Source organism: Oryctolagus cuniculus, chromosome 11 (assembly GCF_964237555.1).
Source record: "Oryctolagus cuniculus chromosome 11, mOryCun1.1, whole genome shotgun sequence".
In the NCBI taxonomy this organism is placed as follows: domain Eukaryota; kingdom Metazoa; phylum Chordata; class Mammalia; order Lagomorpha; family Leporidae; genus Oryctolagus; species Oryctolagus cuniculus.
In genome coordinates, this window is record NC_091442.1 from 115,333,194 (window position 1) to 115,359,522 (window position 26,329).

General features: G+C 65.0%; 1 protein-coding gene across 5 annotated transcripts; it reads right to left on the bottom strand.

Moving 5' to 3' along the window:
* Positions 1 to 389: 389 nt before the first annotated feature.
* SUN2 (Sad1 and UNC84 domain containing 2) lies at positions 390 to 15,499 on the bottom strand. 5 transcript variants are annotated; one of them, XM_070052931.1, is made up of 19 exons: positions 15,238 to 15,496; positions 13,888 to 14,098; positions 13,098 to 13,249; positions 11,676 to 11,866; positions 11,472 to 11,585; positions 10,971 to 11,066; positions 10,640 to 10,733; positions 8,820 to 8,890; positions 7,395 to 7,522; positions 5,302 to 5,553; positions 5,148 to 5,225; positions 4,911 to 4,954; positions 4,358 to 4,511; positions 3,948 to 4,169; positions 3,634 to 3,718; positions 3,163 to 3,278; positions 2,904 to 3,071; positions 2,569 to 2,661; positions 390 to 1,570 (listed from the first exon to the last, which is right to left on the bottom strand). In XM_070052931.1, the coding sequence occupies exons 3-19, from the start codon at positions 13,226 to 13,228 to the stop codon at positions 1,457 to 1,459; spliced, it is 2,151 nt and encodes a 716-aa protein (XP_069909032.1). In that variant the 5' UTR covers positions 13,229 to 13,249; positions 13,888 to 14,098; positions 15,238 to 15,496; the 3' UTR covers positions 390 to 1,456. The 5 variants fall into 5 exon arrangements, with proteins under 5 accessions (XP_069909032.1, XP_069909031.1, XP_069909029.1 ...); XM_070052930.1 differs by lacking the exon at positions 13,888 to 14,098 and having other exon boundaries at positions 15,238 to 15,499; XM_070052928.1 differs by having other exon boundaries at positions 11,472 to 11,866; positions 15,238 to 15,498.
* Positions 15,500 to 26,329: the final 10,830 nt, after the last annotated feature.

Genomic DNA, 26,329 nt, shown 5'->3' on the forward strand with positions numbered 1-26,329 from the left:
GCCCTGAGCCCAAAGGCTGCACCTGCCCCTCTCCTGAGCAGGTTCCTGCCTTGCATTTTCTCATAGTCAGGGCCACAGGTTCAGGGGCCAGGTAGGGAACGGCCCCGAACCAAGTCAGGAGCTGCGGTGGGCCACAGCAGCCGGCAGGTCGCGGTTCTGCTGGGGACTCCGGTTCCTGCGGGTGAGGGTGCCGGTGGGCCAGGAGGGGCCCAGCTGATGGGTGAGGGGCCACCCTGCGTCCTGCCACCCCCTGAGCCCGGCAGCCCTGGAGCAGGCCCGGCCTCCGGCTGGGTTTCTGAACTAGGAGTGAGTCTGGGGACATGGATTCACATGGGAAGTCATTCCCTCAGCTGTCCCAGAGCAGCCTAGAGTGACAGCAGAGACGCACCTTCTGTCCGCCCTGGGCATCACGCGTTTATTTGTTTTCTTTTGCATAGGCATAAATTAGAATCTGCAGATAAAAAAATGAACGAACAGTGCAGCATTTGTGACAGGAGAGCGCGAAACAAGACCTGGTTGTCGGGCGGGGGCTGTGCTGGTGCCAGCCCTGGAGGATGACGGGAGGCCAGGGCCACCCCGCACGTCCCCGGCTGTGCCCACAGAACGGGGCTAGGATCAAGCCCTTAGCTTTTCAGTAAAAAACAGACTTGGAAAAATATACAGGCAGCAGAGCCTGCTGGTCTGAAAGCCCTCTCCCCTACCCAGGGTGACCTGCGCGGCCGCCTCCCCAGGCCCTGTGCCCCTGCCGGCCGTGGAGAAGCAGCGCTGCTCGCGGCTCTGGCAGCCTGACAGCTCCGCTGGCATCCTCACTGCACAACAGCTCCGGAGGCCCCTGCTCCCACCCTGGCTGCTCGTGGCCCCAGAGCAGGCCTGGGGTCGCAGGCAGGGATGGGACGTAGTATTGACAGAAGAGCATCTGTGTGGTCAGCAGAGGGGACTCCGGCTGGCCGGGGCCACTCCCACACACAGGCAGCAAACCTGGGAGGCTCCCAGGACACGGCCCCTCCGAGAGACCGTTCACGACCGCCCCCACTTGGCACAACTCCAGGCTTCGCGAGAAGCCCCTCGGGGCCCGTGGGCCAATGGCACAAGTCCTGTGGGAGGGGCCGGCAGCCCTGTGTGAGTGTGCAAGTGCGTGGGCGAGTGGCCAGGCAGCACTACTCAGCCCGCAGCTTTGGCACCCGCTTTACCTGCACCCCTGGGTGCCAGCCCCTCCGCCCTGGGCGAGGGCAGCTGGGCCCGACCTCCCAACTCCCAGTCCCCCCACGATATGCTACATATATACACCCCTGCGCGCAGCGTGTGGAGGAGGTGTGGAGAGCCGCTGGCCCCTGCGGACCGCCTCTCCTCCCAGAAGTCAGCGCTGGTCAGATGTGTGCGAGGGTGGGGCTGCTGCTCACCCTTCCCAGGGCAGGGGTGCGTGCTGAGAGGGCTGTTTGCAGGCACGAGGAAGGCGTTAGTGGGCAGGCTCCCCGTGCACCCTGAAGCGGTAGATGCAGGTGTACTCGGGGTGGCCCCAGTTGGTCAGGATGCGCAGCTCCACCACCTGGTACGAGGCCATCGCTGGGGCCTGGGCAGAGAAAACAGGTTCAGAGCTCCCAGCCTCCTGAGGCCTCGGCGCCGCGGGGCGGGGCGACGCGGGGCGGGGCGGGGCGGCCCAGGTGCTCCCATTCTGCCCCTCCAGGGCTCCCAGAGCTGCTCTTCCGCTCCCAGCCATGGGGCCGGAGCCCAGGCTTCCGCTCCCCACGGAGCCACCGGCCCCCACGAGCTGTGTGAGGCCCAGGCCTTGGGCCACCTGGACATGGGCTGGGTGCCCGGGACCAGCACGATTCACCCAAACTGGGCCGGACCCACCCATGCTCATTTTAAGGCTTCAACGGCCAGAACGGCCACAGGGAGGGCTTGCTCCGGGCGTGTCCTCTGTTCGCGAAGCTGGCGCGGAGCCTGGCGCTTGCCGGGTCCTCCCCCCCACCTCCCCCGGCTCAGCCAGCACCTGGGCCGGAGCTCTGCTAGTTGGCACCACAGGCACCGTCAGCTCGGCGTCCAGACGGCTCCGGCCTGCATCAGCCCCTCGGCCCACTCCCAGCTGGCCGTGCAGCAGTCAGGAGCCGGCCCACTTTGCCCTCCCGACCCCCTCTGGACTGCACCCCCGCAGCCACTCCCTGACCGTCTCCCTGGCTTCCGGCTTCCATGCAGCAACCTTACCAAAACGCCCAGTGCCATCCCCGCCCCTGGTTGGCCTGCCTCCCTGCCGCTGCCCCAGCCCTCGCACTGGGCCCCTGCTGTGGGTCCCCGCCCCACTCAGCTTCGTCTGCATGTTTTGTTCAGGGGCAGGTGCTGGGGGGCTATGGTGGCAGCGAGACCAGGAATCTGGGTTTCTAACTCCAGCCTCAGACACCGCCTGGGGCCCCGGCCAGCCACATCCTGGCACACGCAGGTCCCTCCCAGGGTGTCCTCTGCAGTCCTGTCCCCCTGGTAACCCCAGCCAGCCGCGGGGCTGTGCTGGCTGCAGGGCGCGTCCCTGGCCCTCACCGAGCCCCGTGCCCACCCACAGGACAGACCCTGTACCTGGAAGTAGAACGTCTGAATGGGCTCCCCGTCCTGGTCGTAGGTGAACTTGCCGAGCAGGGTCCCCTCCTGCTGCAGGTCCTCGTCGAACCCCTGCGAGACGGCGCGGCCCATGTGGGGGGCTGGAGGGCGGGGGGCCCTCCCACCACTCGGGTTAAGCGTGTGATGCTGTGGGGCTGGGACGCGTCCCTTAACACGTGCCTCAGTCCCTGCGGCAGCTGGGACTGCCGTGCCAGCTCTCAGCCTGGCTCCACCTCTTCCAACTCCAGGGCCCGCCCTCCCTCCCGGCCAAGAAGCGACCCCAGCAGGTGAAGACCCCCGCAGGTGGTACTCACAAAGACAGCAAAGTCCCTGGGGGCACTGGAGATGGTGCTGTTGGGTGACAAGGCCTTGGGCACGTGCTCTAAGGTGACAGCCGTCGGGCGGATGCGGGCAGAGAGGCGGACCACAGCGAAGCCCTGGGGGCCCTGGAAGGCCCAGCAATTGCCCGGGTGCACGTCGGGCTGCAGGGGGAGAGGCCACGTCAGGGCAGGGCCTGAGTCCAGCTCTGGCCGAGCCAGGAGGGGACAGTCTGCCAGGGTGCTCAGTGTCTACCTGGAGAATGACGCGGGGCGACTGGGAGTGGTACCACAGAGGGATACCGAAGAGGCTGAGGAGGGCGGTCTTGGTCTCGTAGGTCTCGGAACATCGGGTGCTGATGACACTGGCCCCTGGGACGGCAGAGGGGCAGGGTGGGCGCCCGCCGGGGAGCAGCCTGGACGGCCAGCCTCGGGAGCCCCAGCAGGGAGGGCGGGGGCAGCCAGAGGGCACTCCCCCGGCCCGTCTCCCTGCTAAGGACGGAGGGCAGGTGGCCCAGGCCTCAGCCCTCGCTTGCACCGTTGTGCCGCTCGGCACAGAATGCCTTCCCCCAGCAGGGACAGACTCGCTGCGCGTCGCGGCTGGTGATTTCTGCTGATCCCCAGCCACGCTTGCTCAGCAGGTGCCAGGGGCCCGGCCAGGGCTGCGACCAGGGCTGCGACCAGGGCTGCGACCAGGGCAAGGCGGAGCGAGGACACGAGCACGCACCTCCCGACTCCAGGGCGTAGTCCACCATCCCAATGCGGTCCTCGCTGTAGCGCTGCAGGGCCTGCTTCACGATCCGGTGCACCTGCTGAAGCCCCGCCCCAGGACGCAGTCACAGCGCAAGCAGGCTCGTCTGCCCCCCCCCCCCCGTGCCCCACAGCCGGGGCCGGGGACCCCCAGGCCGGCACCACGCCAGCCCCCAAGCACACATCCGAGCCTGCTGTGTGTCACTCGTGTCCTGGAACGTGGCAGGGGCTGAGCCCCCGGGGAGGAGGGCAGCCTGTGTGTGTGGCAGGCCGGGGGCACTCCGTCCTCACCTCCTCAGTCACCCCGATCACGCCTTCTCTCTGCAGCGTCAGACTGAGGGCGGCTGCGGCCTCCCTGGCCGACGTGCCCTGCGTCTCCGCCACCTGGGCCAGGATCTTGCTCTCCAGCTCTCGCAGCTGAGCCTGGAGCTCCTCCCTCTGCAGCAGCCCGGTGCGGGCTCCCCCGCCGCGGTGAAGGAACTGAGTGATCCAGGCAGGGACCTGAGACTCCACCTGGGGGCGGGGCAGAGCTGTGGGGGAACCGTGGGGGCCGCCGTGGCAGCCCAGGGGTGGGAGGCACAGCGGGACTGCCTGGGAGAAGGCCGGCCTGTGCTGCGCCCAGTTCCCAAGGGAGGCCCAGGGGCCAGGGCCCCGGCTGCGCAGACCCCAGGAGACGCGATCTCGGGGTGGTGTGGACTCACGTCGTCCCGCACGGCCTGGAGCCTCTGGGGCAGCAGGCCCACCTCGTCCGCCACGGAGCTCTGCTTCAGGGCCAGGGCCTCCAGCTCGTGGCGCAGGGAGACCAGCTGGCCCTCCAGCCGGCCCAGCTCCTTCAGGGTGCTCTCCTGGGCCGTCCTGGTCCCACAGAGGAGGAGGGGAGGACCCCCTGGTCGGCCCCAGGTATGGGAGTGCTTGCCCGCCACCCACCCACACGGGCTTGCGTGTCCCAGGGCTAACCCTGATCCTGTTCCCTGTTCACGCCCAGAAGCCGTGATCTCCTCTGCAAGTGTGGACATCCGGGCCTGAGACGGCCACTGCCACACGGGCACCCGGAGGAGAGGGGATGACAAATGACCCCACGAATCCCATCCCATGGCCGTGCCCACCTCCCACCTCGGCGGCCCCCTGTAACCTCCGCTGCGCCTACAGAAGAGGGCTCTGAGCCAGGCCTCAGCCCTGACCCCTGCGGCCTCCAGCCCTGCCTGGGGGATGGGGGAGGGGGTGGGGAGCAGCAAGCCCGGGCTTGGCCCCTACCTTTGCCACTCGGACTTCAGCTGCTGGACTCGAGCCTCAGACTCCTGGAGGCACAAAGAAGGGAAAACACGAAGAAACACTGAGCCCCGAGGAGCCTGTCGCCCAGCAGGGGAGCCGAGCTGGCAGGGGTCAAGGCCCCTGTGGGGTCCCAGGCAGGCTCCGCCCCAACAGAGAAGCAGGGGACAGGGCCCTCCCCAGCCCACGCCCCAGGGGCCCGGGGCCACCACGCCCACCGACCTGGGCGGCCTGCACAATCTTGTGGAAGAGGTCCTCCACGTCCCGGTGCTGCTCCGCCCTCAGGACGGCCAGCTCCTCCTGCCAGACACAGAGGGGTCAGCACCCAGCACCAGGGCAAGTGGCCCTGACCTCTCGGTCCCACCCGTGGCGTCACCTGCAGGCGAGCCGCGGCGTCCTTGCGCAGGTCCTCCTTCAGGGCGGCCTCGCGGCGGCTCACCAGCCCATCCAGGAGGGCCAGGGTGTCCTCCTGGCTCAGGCCGCCGCCGGCCTGGCCAGCCGCCCCCTGCCGCAGCTCCAGGCGCTCCAGCCGCACGGCCTCCTTCTGCCAGGTGGAGGAGAACTCTGCTGCGAGGGCCTCCAGGCGCCGCTCCAGGGAGTGCACGTGGGACAGCAGGCGCTGCTCAGCCTGGTGGGCAGGGGGAGAGGCAGGGGTGAGGGTCACAGAGCTGGCCCCGCGAGTGAAGGCATCCGGAGCGCCAGGCAGGGGTGTGAGAGGAGGGCTCCCGGGACACCCTGGAGCTGGTCCCAAAAGCAGGAAGGCGGTCCTGGAGAGGGTCCCAGTGCAGGCACAGTCCTAGGAGAGGCCGGGGGGCAGGGGGGCAGGGGGCAGGGCCCACACCCGTGTAGGTGTGGCACAGCAGGGGCTGGGGGCCCAGCAGTGGCCTCTCACAGGCTGGCGCACATGCCACAGGTGATGGTGGCTGGAAGGGGAAATAGAGAGGATCGAAGAGAGTTCTTTTCGTCGGCGGGTGGCATTGACAGCGCGTCACGGGTTTTGAGAACCTTGCTGGCTAAACAACAGAACCTGTGCCAAGAACTACAACCCCAACCGCCGCCTGCGCGCCAAAGGGCAGAGGGCACCAAGCGCTGGAGGTTCTGACACGGGTGCGACACGCTTGGCAGGGCTCAGAAAGTGAAGCAGTGGTGGGGCCGCCCCTGCCACCTCGTCCCTGTGTCCCTGCAAAGGTGAGCAAATATGAAGGCGTGGCCCCGCTGGACTCCGCCCCCTTTACAGATAAGGTGGTTATGAAACGGAATTGCACTTCACACCTTAATGACTACCAAGGAAAAGTCTCGGATGTATCTTACCACCACCGAAATCGTGGTCAGGACGCAGCCGCAGAACAGATGGCGAAAACCACGAGGCCACACGCAGTACGGCAGGGATGCCCGCCCAGGCCGAATCATCCCAGCGCGAGGATAACGGCTCAGGTTTACCAGGCCATGCGCTCACCCCCGGCTCTGGCAGCGCGTCCGTCAGCTTGCTGCCCCCACTGGCCACGGCTGCCCTCCTCCCTGGAGGGCGCAGCCAGGGCCCGGTCACCTTCAGGCTCTGCCTTGTGAAGCTGCCGCTCTGCACGGGACCCGCAAGCGCGCCCACCAAGGTTTCCTCTGCCTGCGTCTGGCTGTGCCCAGAACGCGGCGCAGGTGCCAGGGCTCCGGCCTCTGCCTCACCTCCTCTCCCAGAGCCTCGCCCAGCGGCCGTGAGAGCAAGTCCTGGCTGCCCGGCTGGGCGACCAAAGTGCACGTTGACAGCGGCCCCTGCAAGGGTCTAGACCCAGAGGCTGCCGTCAACGGCAGGTGCACGCCTGCCCTTGCTCGGACCAGAAGGGCCACCCGGACACCTGGCTGCCGACTTTGCGGTGCCCGACGAGGCCACGTGCTCCTCTCTGTCATATTTAAATGCAGGTAACCCCTCCACCCCATACCCTGATCAGCAGAGAAGGAGGTGACCCAGCTGGGCCAGTGGGTTGACAGGTGTAGGGCAGGGAACTCAACAGTGAAGCTGGGCCGGAGGCTCCGCCATGCCCACCATCGCCTAAGCGCCTCGGAGCTCTGGGGACACTGACACAGGACTGCCTCTGATGCCCTAAAAGCCCAAACTTCCTGGAAGATCCCCGCCTTGGGCTTTAAGGCCACGGCTGTGCGTGCGCGGAGGGACCCCAGAGCAGAAGAGGGCGCACACCGAGGGCACCAGCGGAGCTCACCCACACGGGCGCCTTTTCAGAGGCGAGAGGTCCCATGGACGCGGAAGTCAGAACCGAAAGTGCATCTCCCGGGCTGGCCTGATCCAGGCCCCGCCGGTCAGGACCTGCCCGCCGGGGCTCCCACATCCCAGCTTTCCCCGGACCCGGTCGAGCGCCTGGGGAGGCGGACGCGAGTCCTGTCTCCTGCTCCTTGCTGGCCAGCAGTAGGGCCCTTCGCCTACGAGCAGCGGGCAGCCAGGTGCGACCCCCAGATACCCACCTGGAAATGGGGGGCGGCGTCTCTGGATTCCCACACCTCCTGCTGCCTCCTGCCGTCCCTCGCCGCCCACCAGGAAACCACAGCGGGGTGGATCGACTGCAGCCCGAAGGGGTAGAAATACCAAGCACCTGGCGGGGCGGGGGGAGGCTGGGTTAGCTGGGCCCGGGCCCGGGCACACACCAGGAGGAGGCAGGCCAACCTCCCCGGGCCTCTGTGGCCTGCGGCCTGTGAGCGGGAGAGGGCTGCCAGGGCTGTCATTCTTGGCCCCCGCCCTGGCCGTGTTGCTGCAGACGGTGAAACTTGGGAGACAACAGCTTCCAGGAACTGGGGAGGACCTGGGGGTGGAACCTGGGGCCCTCCCAAGGTGGTTCTTTGCTGGGCTGTCCATCAGAATCACCCAGGGTGCTTGGAACACATGGCATCTGGCCACGCCCCCAGAGAGGGCGGGCTCTAAAAGCTGCAAGAGCTGTGAGGCTGGTCCCGCCCCTGCACGGGAGCCTGTGGTCACCCCAGACCTTGCTTTAGGAGACATCTGCTTTGTGATGTTCCTCCAGGGCGGGGAGGAGGGGGAGAGAGACCCTGACAATGCCCGGCAGCGGAGGGGCCCCCACCCTGGGAAGACGCCACACTGGCCACTCAGGGCAAGGGGAAGCACAGGCCCACTGGGCTCGAGGCCCCAGATGGGCAGGGCCTGGCGCACGCTGGCCCTGCCTGGGCAGGCCTCCTGGCCCCTCTCCGTGCGACGTGACCGCGACACTGGCTGGGCCAGCCTGGACGGAGCGCTGCGCCGCCCTCCCTGGCGCTGCCCAGTTTCCACTGGAGATGAACGAGCTGTGCTTAGAGTGGGGAACGCAGGAAGGAAGCCGGCGTTCGGGGGTGTCCTGCCCAGGTATCGGTAAAGGAGACGGAGTCGGATAACCCCGAACCCACAAGACCAACGCTCCGAGTGACACACTGAGATGTGGCCTTTAGTTATAAACTGCTGCGATCACTCAAATGAGCCCGGGGCCACACAGGCGACTCAGAGGGAACCGGAAAACAGGTGAGGCTGTCAGACTGAAGCCGAGCACACAGCCCCGGGGGCAGCTGGGCGCAGGGCCGGTCCGGACCAAGGAGGGACTCATCCTCCTGGCCACGCTGTCCCTCCGTTTTTAACAACAGGTCACGCCCAGAGACCACGCCCTGGTTTGGAATGGAGGGAAGGTGCCACTAACAGCCGCGTCAGGGTCCCTGCCTTTCACCCAATCACAACGGTCCTGGGGCGGTCCCTGCCCCGCGGGGGGGGGCACAAAGGGTGTTCCAGAGACAGCCGCCAGCGCGGCACGGCTGCTCCAGCCCGGGCCCAGCTCCGCGATGGCAGCATTCACCTCTGCTCCCCACTCCCCCGCCCGCGCCCGTGCCGGAGCCCGAGCAGGGCAGGCTCACCGTAGGTCAGGCCGGTCAGGAGCAGCAGCAGCAGCAGGAACCACAGGAACGTCTTCAGGGACGAGAAGCGCCTGGGCCGCCAGGGGCAGAGAGGGCAGGGTGAGGAGGAGGAGGTCAGGGCCGGGGGCAGAGTGGGCAGGGTGAGGAGGAGGAGGTGGGGGCAGGGGCAGAGTGGGCAGGGTGAGGAGGAGGAGGTGGGGGCAGGGGCAGAGTGGGCAGGGTGAGGAGGAGGAGGTGGGGGCAGGGGCAGAGAGGGCAGGGTGAGGAGGAGGAGGTGGGGGCAGGGGCAGAGTGGGCAGGGTGAGGAGGAGGTGGGGGCAGGGGCAGAGTGGGCAGGGTGAGGAGGAGGAGGTGGGGGCAGGGGCAGAGTGGGCAGGGTGAGGAGGAGGAGGTGGGGGCAGGGGCAGAGTGGGCAGGGTGAGGAGGAGGTGGGGGCAGGGGCAGAGTGGGCAGGGTGAGGAGGAGGTGGGGGCAGGGGCAGAGTGGGCAGGGTGAGGAGGAGGAGGTGGGGGCAGGGGCAGAGTGGGCAGGGTGAGGAGGAGGTGGGGGCAGGGGCAGAGTGGGCAGGGTGAGGAGGAGGAGGTGGGGGCAGGGGCAGAGAGGGCAGGGTGAGGAGGAGGTGGGGGCAGGGGCAGAGTGGGCAGGGTGAGGAGGAGGAGGTGGGGGCAGGGGCAGAGAGGGCAGGGTGAGGAGGAGGTGGGGGCAGGGGCAGAGTGGGCAGGGTGAGGAGGAGGAGGTGGGGGCAGGGGCAGAGTGGGCAGGGTGAGGAGGAGGTGGGGGCAGGGGCAGAGTGGGCAGGGTGAGGAGGAGGAGGTGGGGGCAGGGGCAGAGAGGGCAGGGTGAGGAGGAGGAGGTGGGGGCAGGGGCAGAGAGGGCAGGGTGAGGAGGAGGTGGGGGCAGGGGCAGAGTGGGCAGGGTGAGGAGGAGGAGGTGGGGGCAGGGGCAGAGAGGGCAGGGTGAGGAGGAGGTGGGGGCAGGGGCAGAGTGGGCAGGGTGAGGAGGAGGAGGTGGGGGCAGGGGCAGAGAGGGCAGGGTGAGGAGGAGGTGGGGGCAGGGGCAGAGTGGGCAGGGTGAGGAGGAGGAGGTGGGGGCAGGGGCAGAGTGGGCAGGGTGAGGAGGAGGTGGGGGCAGGGGCAGAGTGGGCAGGGTGAGGAGGAGGAGGTCGGGGCCGGGGGCAGAGTGGGCAGGGTGAGGAGGAGGTGGGGGCAGGGGCAGAGTGGGCAGGGTGAGGAGGAGGAGGTGGGGGCAGGGGCAGAGTGGGCAGGGTGAGGAGGAGGAGGTCGGGGCCGGGGGCAGAGTGGGCAGGGTGAGGAGGAGGAGGTGGGGGCAGGGGCAGAGTGGGCAGGGTGAGGAGGAGGAGGTGGGGGCAGAGTGGGCAGGGTGAGGAGGAGGCTGTTGGGGCGCCAGGTTCCTCAGGGGTGTGTGTGTGTGTGTGTCCCTCAAGGTGCCTGCTGAGTCCTGGCCCAGGGCTAGGGGGCACCCTTGAGCCTTGGAGCTTTCCCACAGGTGCAGGGATGGTACCCTTTTTACACTGAATTTTACTGATGTCCCAGAAACTGTGTGGTCTTTGTAACACCCCAGAAATTCTCATAGACAAGGCCTTCGAGACAAACAAACCGCTTCTGGTGACCACGGCCCTGTCCTCGGCCCTCAGCAGAGCCGCCCACGGCTCGTCCTGCCCTGGTCCTGGCCAGAGGGGCTCCAAGTCCCCCTGCTGAGCAGTGGCTGGGTGGGGGGGGTCAGCAGGAAGGAGAAGGCCGCTCCCTGCTCCCTGGAGAGACGGGACTGGCTCCTCCGCCTGGGGCTGGGGTCTCGCTCACCTGGTTAAAACGAAGACGTCCAGGAGGGAGGCGGCCGTGGTCAGGCGGTACCAGGTGGTGCCGACCCACCAGTAGACGAGTCCGAACAGCCGGCCTAAGAACGACACCGGCAGGTGCCCGCTTCACACGGGGCCGAGAGCTCCCCGGCCCCGCCTGTCCGCACAGTGGGTCTGGGGCCCCGTCCTCACCCACTTCCTCCGACCCCACCTCCCCGGCTGCTCCAGCAGCTCTGGGCTCCGGGAGATTAGTCCAGAACAAGCTGCCGACGACCCTCCGGCAGCCTCTCTGGATCCGACCCAGAGGGGTGGGCGAGGGGACGGAAGCGACCCACCTGGGGAAGTGATCACCACCCACAGGAAGGAGCCCGCCCGGGAGACGGCGCCCCTTAGCCGCGACCCCGAACTGCGCTGGTAGGCATCGGAGCGGCCTGCAGGGAGAGGCGAGAGGGGAGCAGCTCCCGGTGAGGAGCCCTGGGACGCAGACGTCACCCCCGCGTCCCCCGCGAGCAGAGACCCTGTCTGTGTCCCAGCACCGCCAGGGCCTGCACGCTGGACGCCCGCCATGCGGGCAGGCAGGAGGCATCAGTCACGCGCTGAGCACCCACGGGGGCAGCCCCCACACTTGCACACAGCGCCCGAGCCCCAAGAGCCCCAAGCCGGAGGCGCTGGCCTGGGGCTGCTCCCACACCGGGGGCCCAGGGTGAGGCTGCAGAGCACTGGGTGCAGAGTGCACGGGGTCAGGTGCAGGGCTGGGGGGAGGGGCAAACGCCTCCTCCTCCAGCCCCCCCCCCCCCCCGCAGACCCCGTCTGCCTACCCATGAAGCTGCGCCTACCCCCGAAGTCATCCTCAGAGGAGTAGCCCGAGGAAGAGCCCGGGAAGTCCTCGGCCAGCCCGTTGACCTTGCTGCTCTCGGTGCCGCGCCGCCGCCTGTCCCGCAGGTCCTCACCTGTGCGGGAAGAAGCAGGCGCTCTCCTGGGCTCCCTGGAGGAGGGGCTCGGAGGTGGCGAGGCCCGCGGGGGCAGCCCGGGCCACTCACCCCAGTAGGGCTCGCTGCGCAGCTGGCTGTCGAGGAGGGCGCTCCTGGCCAGGGACGCGGCCCGCGGGCTGCCTATGTAGGACTCGCGCACCAGGGACTCGCTGTAGTAGGAGGTGTGCGAGTCTGAGGAGGGGCCCAGCTGCGGAGCTGGCGACAGCCGCTTCGTGTTGCTGGACTTCCTCTTCAAGGTTCTGCGGGACAGCCACAAGCGGAGAGCCAGGCGGTGGGGAGGTGAGTCCAGGCGGGAACAGGAAAGCCCGCGCCCCTCCGCGGTGCGCGGGTGGCCCGTTGCTAGGCTACCAAGTCCCGCCCACTCCTGTGTGCCAGGGCAGGTGCTTCCCCTCTTGGGAAGCCTGGATTCAAAGCCAAATCTGGGGCTGGCGCTGTGGCGCAGCGGGTAAAGCCACCACCTGCAGTGCCAGCATCCCATATGGGTGCTAGTTTGAGTCCCGGCTGCTCCATTTCCGATCCAGCTCTCTGCCATGGCCTGGGAAAGCAGTAGGAGATGGCCCAAGTCCTCGGGCCCCTGCACCTGCATGGGAGACCTGGAAGCCCCTGGCTCCTGGCTTCAGATTGGAGCAGGTCCGGCCATTGTGGCCATCTGGGGAGTGAACCATTGGGTGGACGACCTCTCTCTCTGCCCCTCTACCTCTCTGTAACTCTGCCTTTCAAATAAATAAATCAATCTTTAAAAAAAAGGGGGTGGCCGGCGTGGTGGCATAGTGGTAAAGCCGCTGCCTGCAATGCCCACATCCCATATGGGCGCAGGTTCAAAACCCAGCTCTCTGCTATGGCCTGGGAAAGCAGTAGAGGGTGGCCCCAGGCCTTGGCCCTCCGCCCATGTGGGAGACCCGGAAAAAGCTCCTGGCTCCTGACTTCGGTCTGTTTCAGCCAACTGGGAAATGAACCAGCGGATGGAAGACCCCCACCCCCACTCTGCTCTCCTTCTCTCTGTAACTCTGACTTCCAAATAAATAAAAAACCAGATCTCCAACCTCAAAACCAAAGTTTTCCCCATGCTTCTTAAAGGATTAATTTCTACAACCCCAGGAAACCTGGACCAACCAGCTCAGCCTCCTGGCCAAAGCCCTGGGGGCTGCAGCCTGGGCTTCCTGTCTGCAGAGGGGCCGGCCAGCGAGAAGGGCGAGGGCTTGCTGCCCTCCTCAGCGGCGAGCCGATGGGCTGGGCCCAGGAAGCCCGTCTTGCCCTAAGGGGTTCCTGCCAGCCCCACAGCTTGTGTTTTCGGCTTATGCTTGCGGCTGCCTCTCCCCACTTCCTGTTCCCCAAACTCGAGGGCAGCAGCTCTGTCTTACAGTGGGTGGGCTTGGGGTGCCGGTGTGAAGAAAGGTAGAACTCCCCCTGCCCAGGAAGGTGGCTCTGTGGGGCGGGGCAGGGGACAGGTGCGGCGCCGCCCGCCCCTACCTCAGAGGGCTGTCCTTAAACAGCGTGCTCTGGCTCCCCGTGGCTGAGCTCCCGCCACTGCTGCTGCTGCCGCCGTCACCGTCGTCATCGCCCTGGGAGTAGCGCGACAGGCGCTGGCTTCGGCGCGACATGATGGGTGGGGCGACGAGAGTCTGTGCAGAGGAAGGAGGGCCGCAGGTGAGCCCCTCCCTGGAGGAGGGAAGCAGAGCCTGGCAGCAGAGAGCACCCCGCACAGGCCCTGGGCACCGCCTGGCACCCCATGGCCTCGAGCTCCACTTGGTAACCGTGGAGATTCTCGCGTGGGACTTTGCACAGGGTTGACGCTGAGCAGAAGCCCCAGCCCACGATGGTACCTGGCTCTGGTCTCCCCCAACCTCTCAGCAGCGACACCCCCCGCCCTGGGGCCCCAGACAAACCTGCCCAGTCACCCCAGCTCCAGCCCCGGATGCACCGTGCTGAGCTGACACCGAAACACTGTGCTAACGCCCGCTCAGTACCAGGTTTCCCCTTCCTAGCAGGGCGGCCACCAACACTCCCATTTGCAAGGGAGGAGCCGGGGACGGTGAGGCTCCCGCCGCCCAGGCTGTCAGCGACAGAGCCGGGGCTGAGCTCGAGGCTGCGTCTTTCTCTCCTCCACGAAGTTTTCAAGTTGTTTGGGAGGTGACAGGCTGCACACAGTCATCGCATAACAAGTATCCGCTAACAAACCAGCAGCGCGGGCGGGTGCCATGGAGGTCCCTGCCCGCCCACCAATCACCACGGGGCCAAGAAATCCAGCTCCGGAACTGACCGTGTGGACAAAAGACCCAGCAAGAGCAAGATGGAGAAGTCTTCCAGCTCCAAGACTCGGCGTCTGTCACCCGCCTGTCACCGCGTGTGCAGGGAGGCCGAGCGTGGTCCCTGCTACAGCCCAAGCCGCTCGAGAGTCCTGGGACTTCAGCTGCTCCTGGCTGCTCTCTAATGACCAGTTCTCGGCCGGAGGGGGCGGGGGCGGGGCGGACCTGGAACCAGCACGCCTGGTTCGTCCAGCTGCAAGCCCATCTCCACAAGCTCGTGTCTCGGCTTGCTGCTCCTTCCCAGTGAGGGTGCCCACCTGGCACCCTGCCCTGGGTAAAAGGGCCCACTCGGTAGTAGCCAGAGCAGGAAGTTGGCCTGGCTCCCGGCTCAGTTCCATTCCTTATAAGGTAATCGCACCCCACCCCCGCCCTCCCCCACCTGAAGGCCCCTCCTCTTAACCCCTGCCCTGCTGCAGTGGACGCAGCCCTGGCCCGCGGCCTGGGGTCCCTGGTGAGGACCGGCTGCCTGCACCCTCCCCGGCTCCCAGCCTCTCAGCCTCCCTCGCACCATCCTGGGATCACAGAACAGTTCACCATTCAGCTACAGCTTCCCGGGCTTAAAAAAAAAGGGGGCCCAGCGTCCAAAACAAGAGGCGAGCCTGAGGAGCTGTAATCTGTGCACACACCCGGGTTACGAAACGCTCACACAAAGCAGGCGTCCCCACCTGGGAGCCCACCGGGCTTCCCCCATCACGGGCGATACGGAGTTTCCGCCCCATCTCGAGGCTTAGCCTAGATCCTGGGCACCGAGCTGAGGGGGCCTCGCAGGACACCTGCCGAAGGGCCCGGGCACTCCCACCCCACTCCCCCTGGGCTGAGCCCCGGGAGCTGTCACCCAGCCGCCGCCCCCGCTCCGCGCGCCGTCACACCCCGCCCTCCTCTGCTGTTTTGTTTTGTTTTGTTTCTGAACTGAACGAGACGGGCCTCCCTCGCGCTCCCGGAGTCCTGCCTGGCGGGACAGCAGCCGCCTGGCACTGCCCTGGGCCGGTTTGGGGCAGCCGGGGCTCTGCCCGGGGAAGTCCCGCCCGGAGACGCCGCCCTCCCCGCTGACCAGTGGCGCGGCGGGCCGTGGGGGCGGGGGCGGGCGGGAGATGAGTCAGGCGCCGGCCGGGGCACCGCGGGGCCCTCCGCACCCGCCCAGGGGCGTGCGCCCGGCCGGGCTGGAGCCTGGCCCAGCTTGGCCCGGCGACGGACCAGCAGGCCTGGCAGCTCGGCCCTGGCCGGAGCGGCCCTCGGCTGACCCGGGGTCAGGCCGGGCGCCGGGCCCGCGGGGGAGTGCGGAGCGGCCCTAGCACCCCCGTTACCTGGTTCGCGGCTGCTCCGTGCGGGGCCGGGGGCGTCCGAGGCCCGCGGCGCCACGGGGCGCGCCCCCTTCCCGCGTCGAGATGGCGCGGGCCGCGCTGAACGCAGGTCCGAAGCGGCGGCCGGGCCGGAGCGCGCAGGGAGCGGCAGCGCGGAACCCACAGGGGCTGGCGGGCTGGCGGGCGGACAATGCGGCCGACCGTGGCCCGCGCTGCGCGAGTGGGGCCGGGCTGTGCGCGCGTGGCCCAGTGTGTATGTGTGCTGCTGTCAGTCAGCGCTGACAGGCTTCAGCCCATTGGCCAGGCCCCGCCAGCCGTCGCCGCCCTCCGATGCCGCCCATTGGCCGGTTTGAACACAAAGGCTCCGACTCGCCCCGCCCTCCCCATGGGCCCCGCGGCCCCGCGCGCCGGGCCGGGAGTCTGCGCGGGGGAGGCTGCGACCCCGGGCCGCCGGGGCACGCAGCTGGGGCCAGCCTGGGACGGGAGTTCTGCCGGGTCTGACTGGCTGAGCCTTGGATTCCAGGTCCGGGTCCTCGGATCACCGGAGACAGCTGGGGGTGTCCCCTCGTGGCCCTCACCCGATACGCGCGGCGCGGCCCGCGCCCCCCAGCGCCCCTCGGGCTGACTGTACCAGGCCCTGATGTCGGGGTCTTAGAAACACTGGGGGATTGCCCAGGAAGGCCCGAGAGGAAGGTGGGAGCCTGCAGACCCCCTGCCCAGTGGCCGTGACGTGCCAGGGGCTTGCGCAAGGGCCCCTTACTGCCCATTCCCACGCCCACTTCCAAGCGAGGACAAGGCTCGCGGAGGTTTAAACGGCTTACTTAAAGCCACGCGGTTAGAAAGAGGCGCAACTTAGATCAGAGGACCCCAAGACGCACGTGATGGTGTTTAGGGGATTCTGGGTTTGGTGAGGCTGGGGGGGGGGGGCGGGGCGTTCCCCAGATTCAGTGGAAGGCAGGCAGGGCTGGCTGTGTGTTCTCCTGCCTGACCCAGACTTGGAGCGGGTGACAGAGGGGACACCTGGCTCCGGGGCTCCTTGGCTTGGCTCCCACCTGCCGCCTCTGTGGCCAGGTCCCTCCCGCGAAGCTCTTCCGGGGAAAGTTGAAACAGGGTTGCTTCACTTCTCACAGAGAGGAAACTGTAGAAATGACAAAATCGCGGGGCAGGCACAGGCAGGCGCTGAGGGCGGGGTGGCTGCCTCTGGGCCTCCCTCGCCCCATTCCCAAGCGGGTGTGGGTGTTGCCCACCGTCACAGCATCGTGGAGACAGGTGGCTGGCTGGCGCTGCTCCTGGTCCTGGACTGCGAGCCCCCTGCGGCCTGGGGCGCCCCTGTCCCTGAAGAGAGGGTGCAGACCAGGTGCAGGGGCCACAGCCAGCGAGGCCAGGGGCCCTCTTGTCCTCTGAGCCCCTGGTGCTCCCCGGTCCTGGCCCAGCCACTTCCTGTGGAGTCTGCGTTGCGGAGCCTGCTCCTCTCCTCCTGGAGGGACAGGATGCGAGGCCCCTGTGCGCTGGGCGGCGGGAGGCGGTGGGTGGGATAATGCTCTCCGCAGAGATTAGGTGCTAATCCCTGGGATCCGGGAACGTGACCCAGCAGATGTGATTAAATTAGGGGTCTTGACTTGAGGAGATTATCCTGGATTATCAGGGTGGGCTCTCCATGGAACCGCAAGTGTCCTTTCAAGAGGGAGGCAGCGGAGAGGGGAGTGTGGCCGCGGAGGCCAGGCTGGGGTGAGGCAGCCCCAAGCCCTGGGCTGTGGACAGCCACAGGCAGCTGGACAAGGCAAGGACAGGGCCCTCCCCGGAAGTGCCCGGAGGGTGCTACGGTCCTGCCAACGATTTGGGCCCGGCAGTGTCGATTTCAGAGATCCGGTCCCCAGAACTGAGAGAGAATAAATCTCTGTGGCCCTCAGTCGCCAGACTTGTGGCGATTCGTGACAGCAGCCACAGGGGACTTATGAAGAGCTTCTGGAAAATTCTGGGCCTTGGCACTCAAGGCTCTTGTGGGCGTACCTGGGCCTCCCTCTCTGATGACCGTGCTCACAGCCTCCTGAGCCGACACACGGCCCGGTCCCCCTCTCCTGGCCTCTCGCCTCCCCCCTGCCTGCTGAGTGTCCACACCGTCCGGGCCTTGCTCTCGGCCCAGCTGCCCTGCACCTGCCTGGCCCCTCCCACAGGCCTCTTGGCTTTCCCACTGTTCTTTTCTTGCCCCTCTTTCCCTGTCATTGTGCCACAGATGGCAGCAGGGAGGGGGACAGCATCGCAGGGCACCCACTGACGCAGGGCCACGGGAGGACTTGCTTTGTTGCCTGGCGCTCTTGCCTCCGTGGCCCATTCCCCCGTAAAGCAATCTCTACGATCGTATGTTACCGCCACGTTAGTAGAAAGGTGACCACAGGGGCCGGCGTTGTGGACTAGTGGCTAAAGCCACCACCTGCGATGCCAGAATCCTGTATGAGCACCGGTTCAAGTCCCGGCTGCTCCACTTCTGATCCAGCTTCCTGCTAATGGCCTGGGAAAGCAGCGGAAGACGGCCCAAGTGCTTGGACTCCTGCCAACCACATGAGGGGTCCGGATGAAGCTCCTGGCTCCTGGCTTCCACCTGGCCCAGCCCCAGCCCTGGCAGCCATTGGGGAGTGAACCAGCGGATGAAAGAACTCTCTCTGTCTCTTCTTCTCTCTTTATAACTCTGACTTTCAAAAATAAATAATCTTTAAATACAAAAAATAATCCAACCTTCATTCAACATTCATTACTACATTTAATGTTTCCTTGATTTTATTTATTTATAAACTTTTATTATTTTCTTTTTTTTGAGAGAGATCTTCCATCCACTGGTTCACTCCCCAAATGCCCACAACACCTGGGGCTGGGGCAGGATGAAGCCAAGGAACCCAGTCCAGGTCTCCCACACGGGTGGCAGGGACCCAAGTACTTGAGCCATCGCCTGCTGCTCCCAAGCTCTGCATCGGCAGGAAGCTAGAACTGGGACCAGAGCCAGGACTCGAACTCAGGCCTCTGATGCGGGAGACCTGGGAAGCAGGTGCCCCAAGATGCAACCTTCCTTTGATTAAAAAAAAAAAAAAAAAGACTTATATGAAAGGCAGAGTTACAGAAACAGAGAGAGAGAGAGGTCTTCCATCTGCTGATTCACTCACTAAATGGCCACAACGGCTGGAGCTGAGCCAACCTGAAGCCAGGAGCCAGGAGCTCCATCGGAGTCTCCCACGTGAGTTCAGGGGCCCAAGCACTTGGGCCATCTTTCACTACTTTCCCAGGCACATTTGCAGGGAGCTGAATTGGAAGTGGAGCAGCCAGGACTCAAACCAGCGCCAATCTGGGGTGCCCATGTCACAGGCATGAGGGGCTGCAGCTGCGGCGCAGGATGGAGAAGTTGGCCCCACCCTGGGGACCCCGAGGAACAGAACCCGGTGAGGGCCACAGTGTGCCCCGCCCAGCCTGCCGGAGGGTCCCGCTGAGCACCACGGCCCCTGCTTAGTCCAAGGCTGGTGAGGGACCTGCAGCCCAGGTGCCGAGCAGGTGCGTGGCTCGCTCACTCTGTGAACCGGGGCGAGGTCCTTAGCCTCTCAGCCATGTTCCTCGTGGCCGAAATGTGCGTAGTAGCAACTGTCCCGTCCGCCACACTGAGTGACTGTGACCCTGGCCAAGCCCACAGGTGCCCTAGGCTCCGGCCCCTGTACATGAAGGTCAAGTGTGCGGCCGCAGGGAAGGCTCGTGGAAGGGGCCAGGGTTTAGCCTCCTGTGGTTACAACACCTGCAGCCCCTTCAGAGAGCCGGGGTCCCATTCCCAGCTCCAGCTCCAGGTTCCGGCTCCCTGCCAAGGCAGACCCTGGGAGGCCGTGGGGAGGGCTAAAGTAGTTTGGTCCCTACCAGGTGCGTGGGAAAACTGGATTGTGTTCCTAGCTTCCGGCTTCAGCCGTAGCCATTTTGGGCCTTTGGGGAGTGAACTGGTGGATGGGAACTCTCTCGGCCTCTCAGATAAATAAACACAAACTTTTTAAAAAGAAACACTGAGCACATGTAGAACTGTTAGCAGCCGGGGGCTGTGGTGGACAGGGGACGGGGTTGGGCCCAGAGTCAAGGTCAGGTGGCTTCCAGGCTCTGGTGGACTCAGCTGCGAGCCGGGGGCCTCCCCCACGGACACGCGGCCAGCGGCAGGCCCAGAACAGGCCCTCAGTTTGCTGTGTGGGAGGAACGCGAGGGAGGGAAGAGCCTCGGGTCGCCTGCCTGCTGCCCCTCTGGGGGATGGTGGCGTCTGTCATTTACCCATCACAGGCAGACCTCGGCGGGGGCGGGAGCCTTCCTGGCTGCAGGACCGCACTTGGCAGCCATCGGGGCTGGAGCCTGGGAGGACTTGCCTCTCCCCCCACCCCCAGCAACTCCTGGGGCTGTTTCTCTGATGATCCCACGTGGGCGCCCCGCCCGGCCCCGCCACGCCCAGGCCTGCCAGGAGGCTCCGCGGTAACATTCTTTCATCCTGGAGCCCGAAGAGCTCCGTCAGCCAGCGGCGGTGGTCAGCGCAGGTGCACAGTCATGGGAGGGGGGGCAGGCACTGGATTCAGCTTACAAGTGGGTCAGCGGGGTGCCAGGGACACACGCGGGGCCTGACCACAGCAGACACTCCCAGGCGGGCAGAGACCGGCCCAGACGCCCGAGGATGACCGTGCCTTAGTCATCGCTGTCCCCCACGCTCCTAATAAACGCTCAGTGAGCAGCTCCACGCAGCCACGTCACTGCGGCTTCCGGGGCTTCAATCGCCCGCCCCGTGGTGGCGTGGCCTCCAGGTGGCTTCAGGCCCCCGGGACCTTGCTCCAGAGCGGCCCCCACACCCTCTCCCTCACCCACGCACTTGCTCAGGCTGTGCCTGGGCCGCGATGCCCTTTCCTCACTGCTCTCCCGGGTGACCTCCCGCCAGCCGCCAGCGGCAGGTTCCAGTGTCTCTCCTTCCGTGGGAGCAGGGGCTGCAGCCCGCACGTCCCCCTCTGCAAGCCCCGGGCCCTCTGTGTTCCAGGAGGGGCACTCGCCACCGAGGGCCGCACGAGGGTCCGGGTGAGTATAGATTGTCACTCACGGCTGCCGGCGCCCCAGGGAGGGTGGCCAGGAGGGGCCGTGCGCTCAGAGACTCCCAGGCTGACACCGAGGGACCTGCCAGGGTCTGGGAGGCCGTCCCTCCTGCGCACGGACCCCCGGGCACTTCACAGCCCCGCCGGCTGCCCTGGGCGGTGCGCGGCGCAGTCAGGGCACGCTCCCTGAAGAACGTCGCGGGCAGCCTCTCGTGCCGCGCAGCCAGGATGACCTCAGCCGCGACCCAGGTGTGGTGCTCAGGCGCCCACCTCACCACCTGACAGTTAGCACAGTGCCCTGGGCTCAGGGCTCACCGTGGTGTTTTTTTTTTTTTTTTTTTTTTTTTTTTTTTTTTTTTTTAACTTTAAAAGCACTTGGGGGCCAGCGCTGTGGTGTAGTGGGGGTAAGCCTCTGCCTGCAGTGCCGGCATCCCATACGGGCACCGCTTCGAGTCCCGGCTGCTCCACTTCCGATCCAGCTCTCTGCTACAGCCTGGGAAAGCAGTGCCCTGCTTGGGCCCTGCACCCACATGGGGGACATGGAAGAGGCTTCTGGCTCCTGGCTTCAGATCAGCTCAACCATTGCAGCCAACTGGGGAGTGAACCAGCAGGTGGAAGCCCTCTCTCTCCCTCTCTCTCTCTCTGTAACTCTATCTCTTAAATACATAAATAAATATTTTTAAAGTTTTATTTTATTTATTTGAAAGACAGAGTTACAGAGAGAGATAAAGCCAGAGAGAGAGAGAGAGAGATAAAGTCTTCCATCTGCTGGTTCACTCCCCAAATGACCGCAACGGCCAGAGCTGAGCTGATCTGAAGCCAGGAGCCAGAAGCCTCTTTCAGGTCTCCCACACGGGTGCAGGGGTCCAAGCACTTGGGCCATCTTCTGCTGCTTTCCCAGGCTGTAGCAGAGAGCTGGATCAGAAGTGGAGCAGCCAGGACTTGAACCCGTGTCCATATGAGATGCCAGTGCTGCAGGCTGTGGCTTTAACCCGCTGCACCACAGCACTGGCCCCAATAAATAAATATTTCTTTAAAAATGTAAAAGCACTTGTTTATTGAGCCCATGCTGACTTCTTGCCTGTCCAGGGGCCCCGTGTCTGGTGGTGAAGGCAGGCACATGGCCAGATGGTTACAACACCAAGAGATGCGCCCCAGAGGGACCCTGGGCTCCAAGATTTTCATGGGTCCCTTCTTCCTCAAAAAATGTAAAATTTATATTCTGTAACTTTGTTGATATAAATACAAATATAATTCTGGCTGGAATGTTTTTGTGTGTACCTTTTTTTAAAATTTGTTTATTTGAAAGGCAGAGTTAGAGAGAGAGGGGAGAGAGAGATCTTACTTGCTGGTTCACTCCCCAGATGGCTGTGATGGCTGGGGCTGGGCCATGCAGAAGCTACGAGTGCAGAACTCCATCTGGGTCTCCCGTGTGGATGCAGGGGCTCAACGACTTGGGCCGTCTTCCACTGCTTTCCGAGGTGCATTACCAGGGAGTTGAATTGGAAGTGAAGCAGCTGGAACTCAAACGGGAGCCCACATGGGATGCCGGCATCCCACAACGTGGCCCTCCATATCTATCTTCTGATTGAAAAATATTATAGCACTTGCAAAAAAATCTTTAAAAAGGATTTTAAAATTTATTTGAAAGGCAAAGTACAGAGAGATAGAGACAGAGAGAAAAAGATCTTCCAACCACTGGTTCGTTCCCCAAATGACTACAACAGCTAGAGCTGGACCAAGCAGAAACCAGGAGACTGGAACTTCCTCCAGGTCTCCCAGTGGGTTCAGGGGCCCAAGCACTTGGGCCGTCTTCTGCTGCCTTCCCAGGCCATTAGCAGGGAGCTGGATTGGAAGTGGAGCAGCTGGGACTCAAACCTACACTCATGTGGGATGCTGGCTTCACAGGCAGTGGCTTTAACCTGCTGGGCTACAATGTCAGCTTCTCTTTTATTTTATTGCATCAAGAATTATCCAATCAGATTCTGTGACCTTGACCCTGGGGTTGAGCAGACAGGAGCTCGGGGTGGGGCCCCAGCATGGAGGGAGGTTTTGAGGATTTGTGTGTCCAGGTGGAGGCCTTGAAAAACCCTTTGAGGGAGGGGTAGTGGGGGGCTGGGGTCAGAGGTGCAGGTGGCAATCTGCCAGTGGGGTCACATCCTGAGCCCCTTCGCCTCTGTCCTCACAGCACCCCTCTGAGGTTGGGAGCACTGATCGGGCGATGTGGGCTCAGAGCATGGAGGCGCGGGGGCCTGGCAGAAGGCCAAGGTGAGCCCCCCAGCCAGCCCCGTCTGCACCCTGCGCTGGTGAGCCATGTTGTGCCCACATGTGGCCACTAGAGGCCGCCCTGCACCGCCAGCTGCGTTGAGACAAGCCTGCTGCCGGGCCGAGCCAACAGCAGTGCCTCACCTCCTGGCCTTGAAGAGGGCCTGCCCCGGCCGGCACACCATGGGCAGCTAGGGCTGTGAGCCGCAGGGTGGACATGAGGTCAGAGAGATACGTCAGACCCGGAGCAGGGCAGGAGATTGGAGGTGGCCTTGAGCATGTTTGCGGCCACAATGTTCTCGGGGGGCCCAACTCATGCTCATCCTGGTTGACGTGCAAGTGGAGGTGGCGGAGGGGCAGGTGTTCCGGGGGGGTGGGCCCTGGAGCTCCACCAGCTCGGCTTGGACCTTGTCCATCCCAGGACCCCAGACCCCCGAGGGTCAGGGCCCAGCTGGGAGGTGGAGGGACCAGGCCACGCTGGCCCTTGCAGGCCAGGTTGAAGACGGGGGTCTCGTCGGGGGGCAGTGGGACTTTTGGGCTAGGGGTTAAGCCGGATTAGGCTCCATGGCCCCTGCTGGGCGAGGCAGAGCCGGGAGTGGGGTCAGGAGCTGCTCCTGTGCCAACAGCGCAGTGCGAGGCCCCCGAGCTGGGAGAGGAGGCCTGTCCCCGTGGCATCACCAGCTGGCCAGCCCTCCACGGCTCCTGCTGCCGGCCCAGTCATACCTGTGTGCCGCTCCCAGCCCGCCTTCAGCTCTGCCCACTCCCCACTCCTAACTCCTTAGCCCTAATGCCTGGACCCCACCTACTGAAATCCCTTCCAGGCCCAGCTCCGAGGCCAGTCCCGGGCACTGCGGCCTCGTCTCCTCCGGGGCCCCTGGCACCTGTGGCCCATGGGACTCAGCTTGCCACATCAGTGGAGGTGGCCCCAGCCAGCTGCTGCCTCAGGAGCAGGCGGGAGGGAGGGAGTCTGGGACCGAGGGGCCTGCAGCCCCCACCTGCCCCGGCTCACCTGGCGGGACAGGCAGGAGTGGCTGCTGTCCAGCCATGTGCACAGCCCCGTCCCGGCTCTGGCCTCCTGGACGCTTCTCAGGGGAAAGGCGGGGCTTGGCTCCCATCACTCAGGCACAGGGTACCTGAGCCACCATGCAGGGCGCTGAGCTGAGGCGGGCAGGGAAGAACAGACGCCCCCCATGCATCCCTGATCCCACCTTCCATGGGACGCGGCACACGGCTCTCCCAGCTCAGCGCCTCTCTCTATCCTGGGGCAGCCGGGCTTGCTGTGGGGACACGACCACCTCCTCCAGCGCCACCCGCTTCTACTCCTAGTTTTTAGAAAGCATTTATTTATTTCAAAGGCAGAGAGGACAGTGAGAGGTCTATTGGTTCACTCTCCAAATAGCCACGCTGGCCAGGGCTGGGCCAGGCTAAAGCCAGGAGGCTGGAACTCCATCTGAATGGTCTCCCATGTGGGTGCAGGGGCCTAAGCACCTGGGCCATCTTCTACTGCCTTCCCAGGCCATAGCAGGGATCAGAAGTGGAGCAGCCGGGACTCAAAACGGCACCCATATGTTATGCAGGCAGCAGCTTAACCTACTGTGCCACAGCGCCAGCCTCTGCAGAGCCATCTCTTGTTGGCCCCCACCAGCGTGGCCCCCTCCCTCTGGCTGCCCAGGTGGCCTTGTTTGTCTTCAGCTCTCCTGCGCACACCTGTGGCTCTGCCTCACTCGCCTCCTCTCCTCCTGGCCCTCAGGTCCCAGGAATGGCGCTCTGCACATGGAGCTGTCCTCGCCGGTTCCCACGTTGGCCTAACTGCAAGTTGTCCAGGGTGCACCATTTGTGGTCCCAGCAGAACCCGGCACAAAGACTGGGGGTGGGGGCACGCTGTGGCGTGGCAGGTAACCTGTGGTGCCAGCATCCCCTATGGGCACCAGGTCAAGTCTGATCAAGTTTCCTGCTTAAAAAAAAAAAAAAAATTAAGAAGTTCCCTGCTAATGCGCTTGGGAAAGCAGCAGCAGATGACCCAAGTGCTTAGGCCGCTGCCACGTGGGAGACCTGTGAGAAGCTCCTGGCTCCTGGCTGTTGCGGCCATCTGGGGAGTGAACCAGCTGGTAGAAGACCTCTCTCGGGCCGGCGCCGTGGCTCAATAGGCTAATCCTCCGCCTAGCGGCGCCGGCACACCGGGTTCTAGTCCCGGTTGGGGAGCTGGATTCTGTCCCGGTTGCCCCTCTTCCAGGCCAGCTCTCTGCTATGGCCAGGGAGTGCAGTGGAGGATGGCCCAGGTGCTTGGGCCCTGCACCCCATGGGAGACCAGGAAAAGCACCTGGCTCCTGGCTCCTGCCATCGGATCAGCGCGGTGCGCCGGCTGCAGCGGCGGCCATTGGAGGGTGAACCAACGGCAAAGGAAGACCTTTCTCTCTCTGTCTCTCTCTCTCACTGTCCACTCTGCCTGTCAAAAAAATAAATAAATAAATAAATAAAATAAAAAAAAAGAAGACCTCTCTCTATATAACTTTGTCAAATAAATAAATACATCTTTTTTAAAAAAAAAATAGGTGGGAAGGTTTGATGAGTGAACAAATGAATGCCCGGCACTTATTGAACACCAGCTGTGTACCGGCCCCTGTGCTAAGCCTCGGGAAGGGGTGCGTAACTCAGGCCCCTGGCTACCGGGAGGGCTCCAGACTTGAAGAGCTTGCAGGGCAGGGAGCTGCTGCGTGGCGGGGCTCTGCAGCCGGGCTCCTGCTGGGGTCCCTCCAGGAGGCCCTGGGGACCGGCAGACTGCAATGGGGACGTCTCCCGACGGGTGGGTGCTCACGAGCTCGTGAGTGCAACATGCGCTGAGTGACGGCGGGAGACACCAGCAGCACAGGGCCACCTCCCGAAGAGCCTGCAGCTGTCGTCAGGGGCCCGGGGCCCAGGGCCAGGCTGGTCCTTCGCTCGCTGCCGCCGACCCTGCAGCTGCCTCTCTGGGAGCCCCCGACAAACCCGAGGCCTTGTGTGCGGGGCCTGGGGACTGGCAGAGGGCAACTCAGCCCGGCCCAGTCCCTGCAGCCCCATGTGTCTGGACGCCCTGTGCTTCCTGGGGAAGCCTCTGCACGCCCGTGGTGCACATCCATCCTCGTCAGTCAGGGCGCAGTCTCCGTGCACGCCAGGTCCTGTGCTGGGCACCGGGGTGCGTGCAGAAATGAGACACGGTGGCATCTGTTACGTGGGCAGGTGTGCACAGCACGGGGGGACATAGTGACTGCCAGTACAGGGGCCCAAGGGGTGCAGTGGGGGAGGCGGCCTCCAGGAGCCGGCGTCACTCTTACCATGTCTGTGAGCCGTGTCGTGCCATGGAGACCCCACCCCCCTGGTCAGGGTACACAGGAACCTGGACCCCCCGCCAGCTCCCCTGGCCGTTTTGAGGCTAGATGAGTACATAGGGTGAAGGGACCGCGTGGGCGACACCAGAGTCCCCACACGCACCTGCTATTATGAGGCAGGGGGTCCTGCCTGGCTCAGGAGGAGCTCACAGGGTCTGGGACCTGCCTGGGACCCTCACTGGCTGCAGGTAATAAACCCACCCACCAGCTCAGCCGGTCTTCGTGGCCCAAGCCTCAGAGCCCAGATCGGCCCTTCCGGCTTCGCGGCAGGTTCAGGGTCACGGCCGCCTTCCCCCATCTCCCCGGTGCCTCCAGAGACTGGGAAGCGCGTGGGGGACGAGACCCAGAGCAGAGTGGCTGCAGCCCGGGCGGAGGTCTCTGAGC

What these genes read in the sequence shown, in the direction of transcription:
- SUN2 (XM_070052928.1), bottom strand. Translation starts at nt 13,228, where the DNA reads ATGTCGCGCCGAAGCCAGCGCCTGTCGCGCTACTCCCAGGGCGATGAC. An exon ending in CTGAAGTCCGAGTGGCAAAG is followed by an intron (nt 4,512 to 4,910) that starts GTAGGGGCCAAG and finishes CTGTGGGACCAG; the next exon opens with GACGGCCCAGGAGAGCACCC. An exon ending in TTCAGACGTTCTACTTCCAG is followed by an intron (nt 1,571 to 2,568) that starts GTACAGGGTCTG and finishes TTCTCTGCCCAG; the next exon opens with GCCCCAGCGATGGCCTCGTA.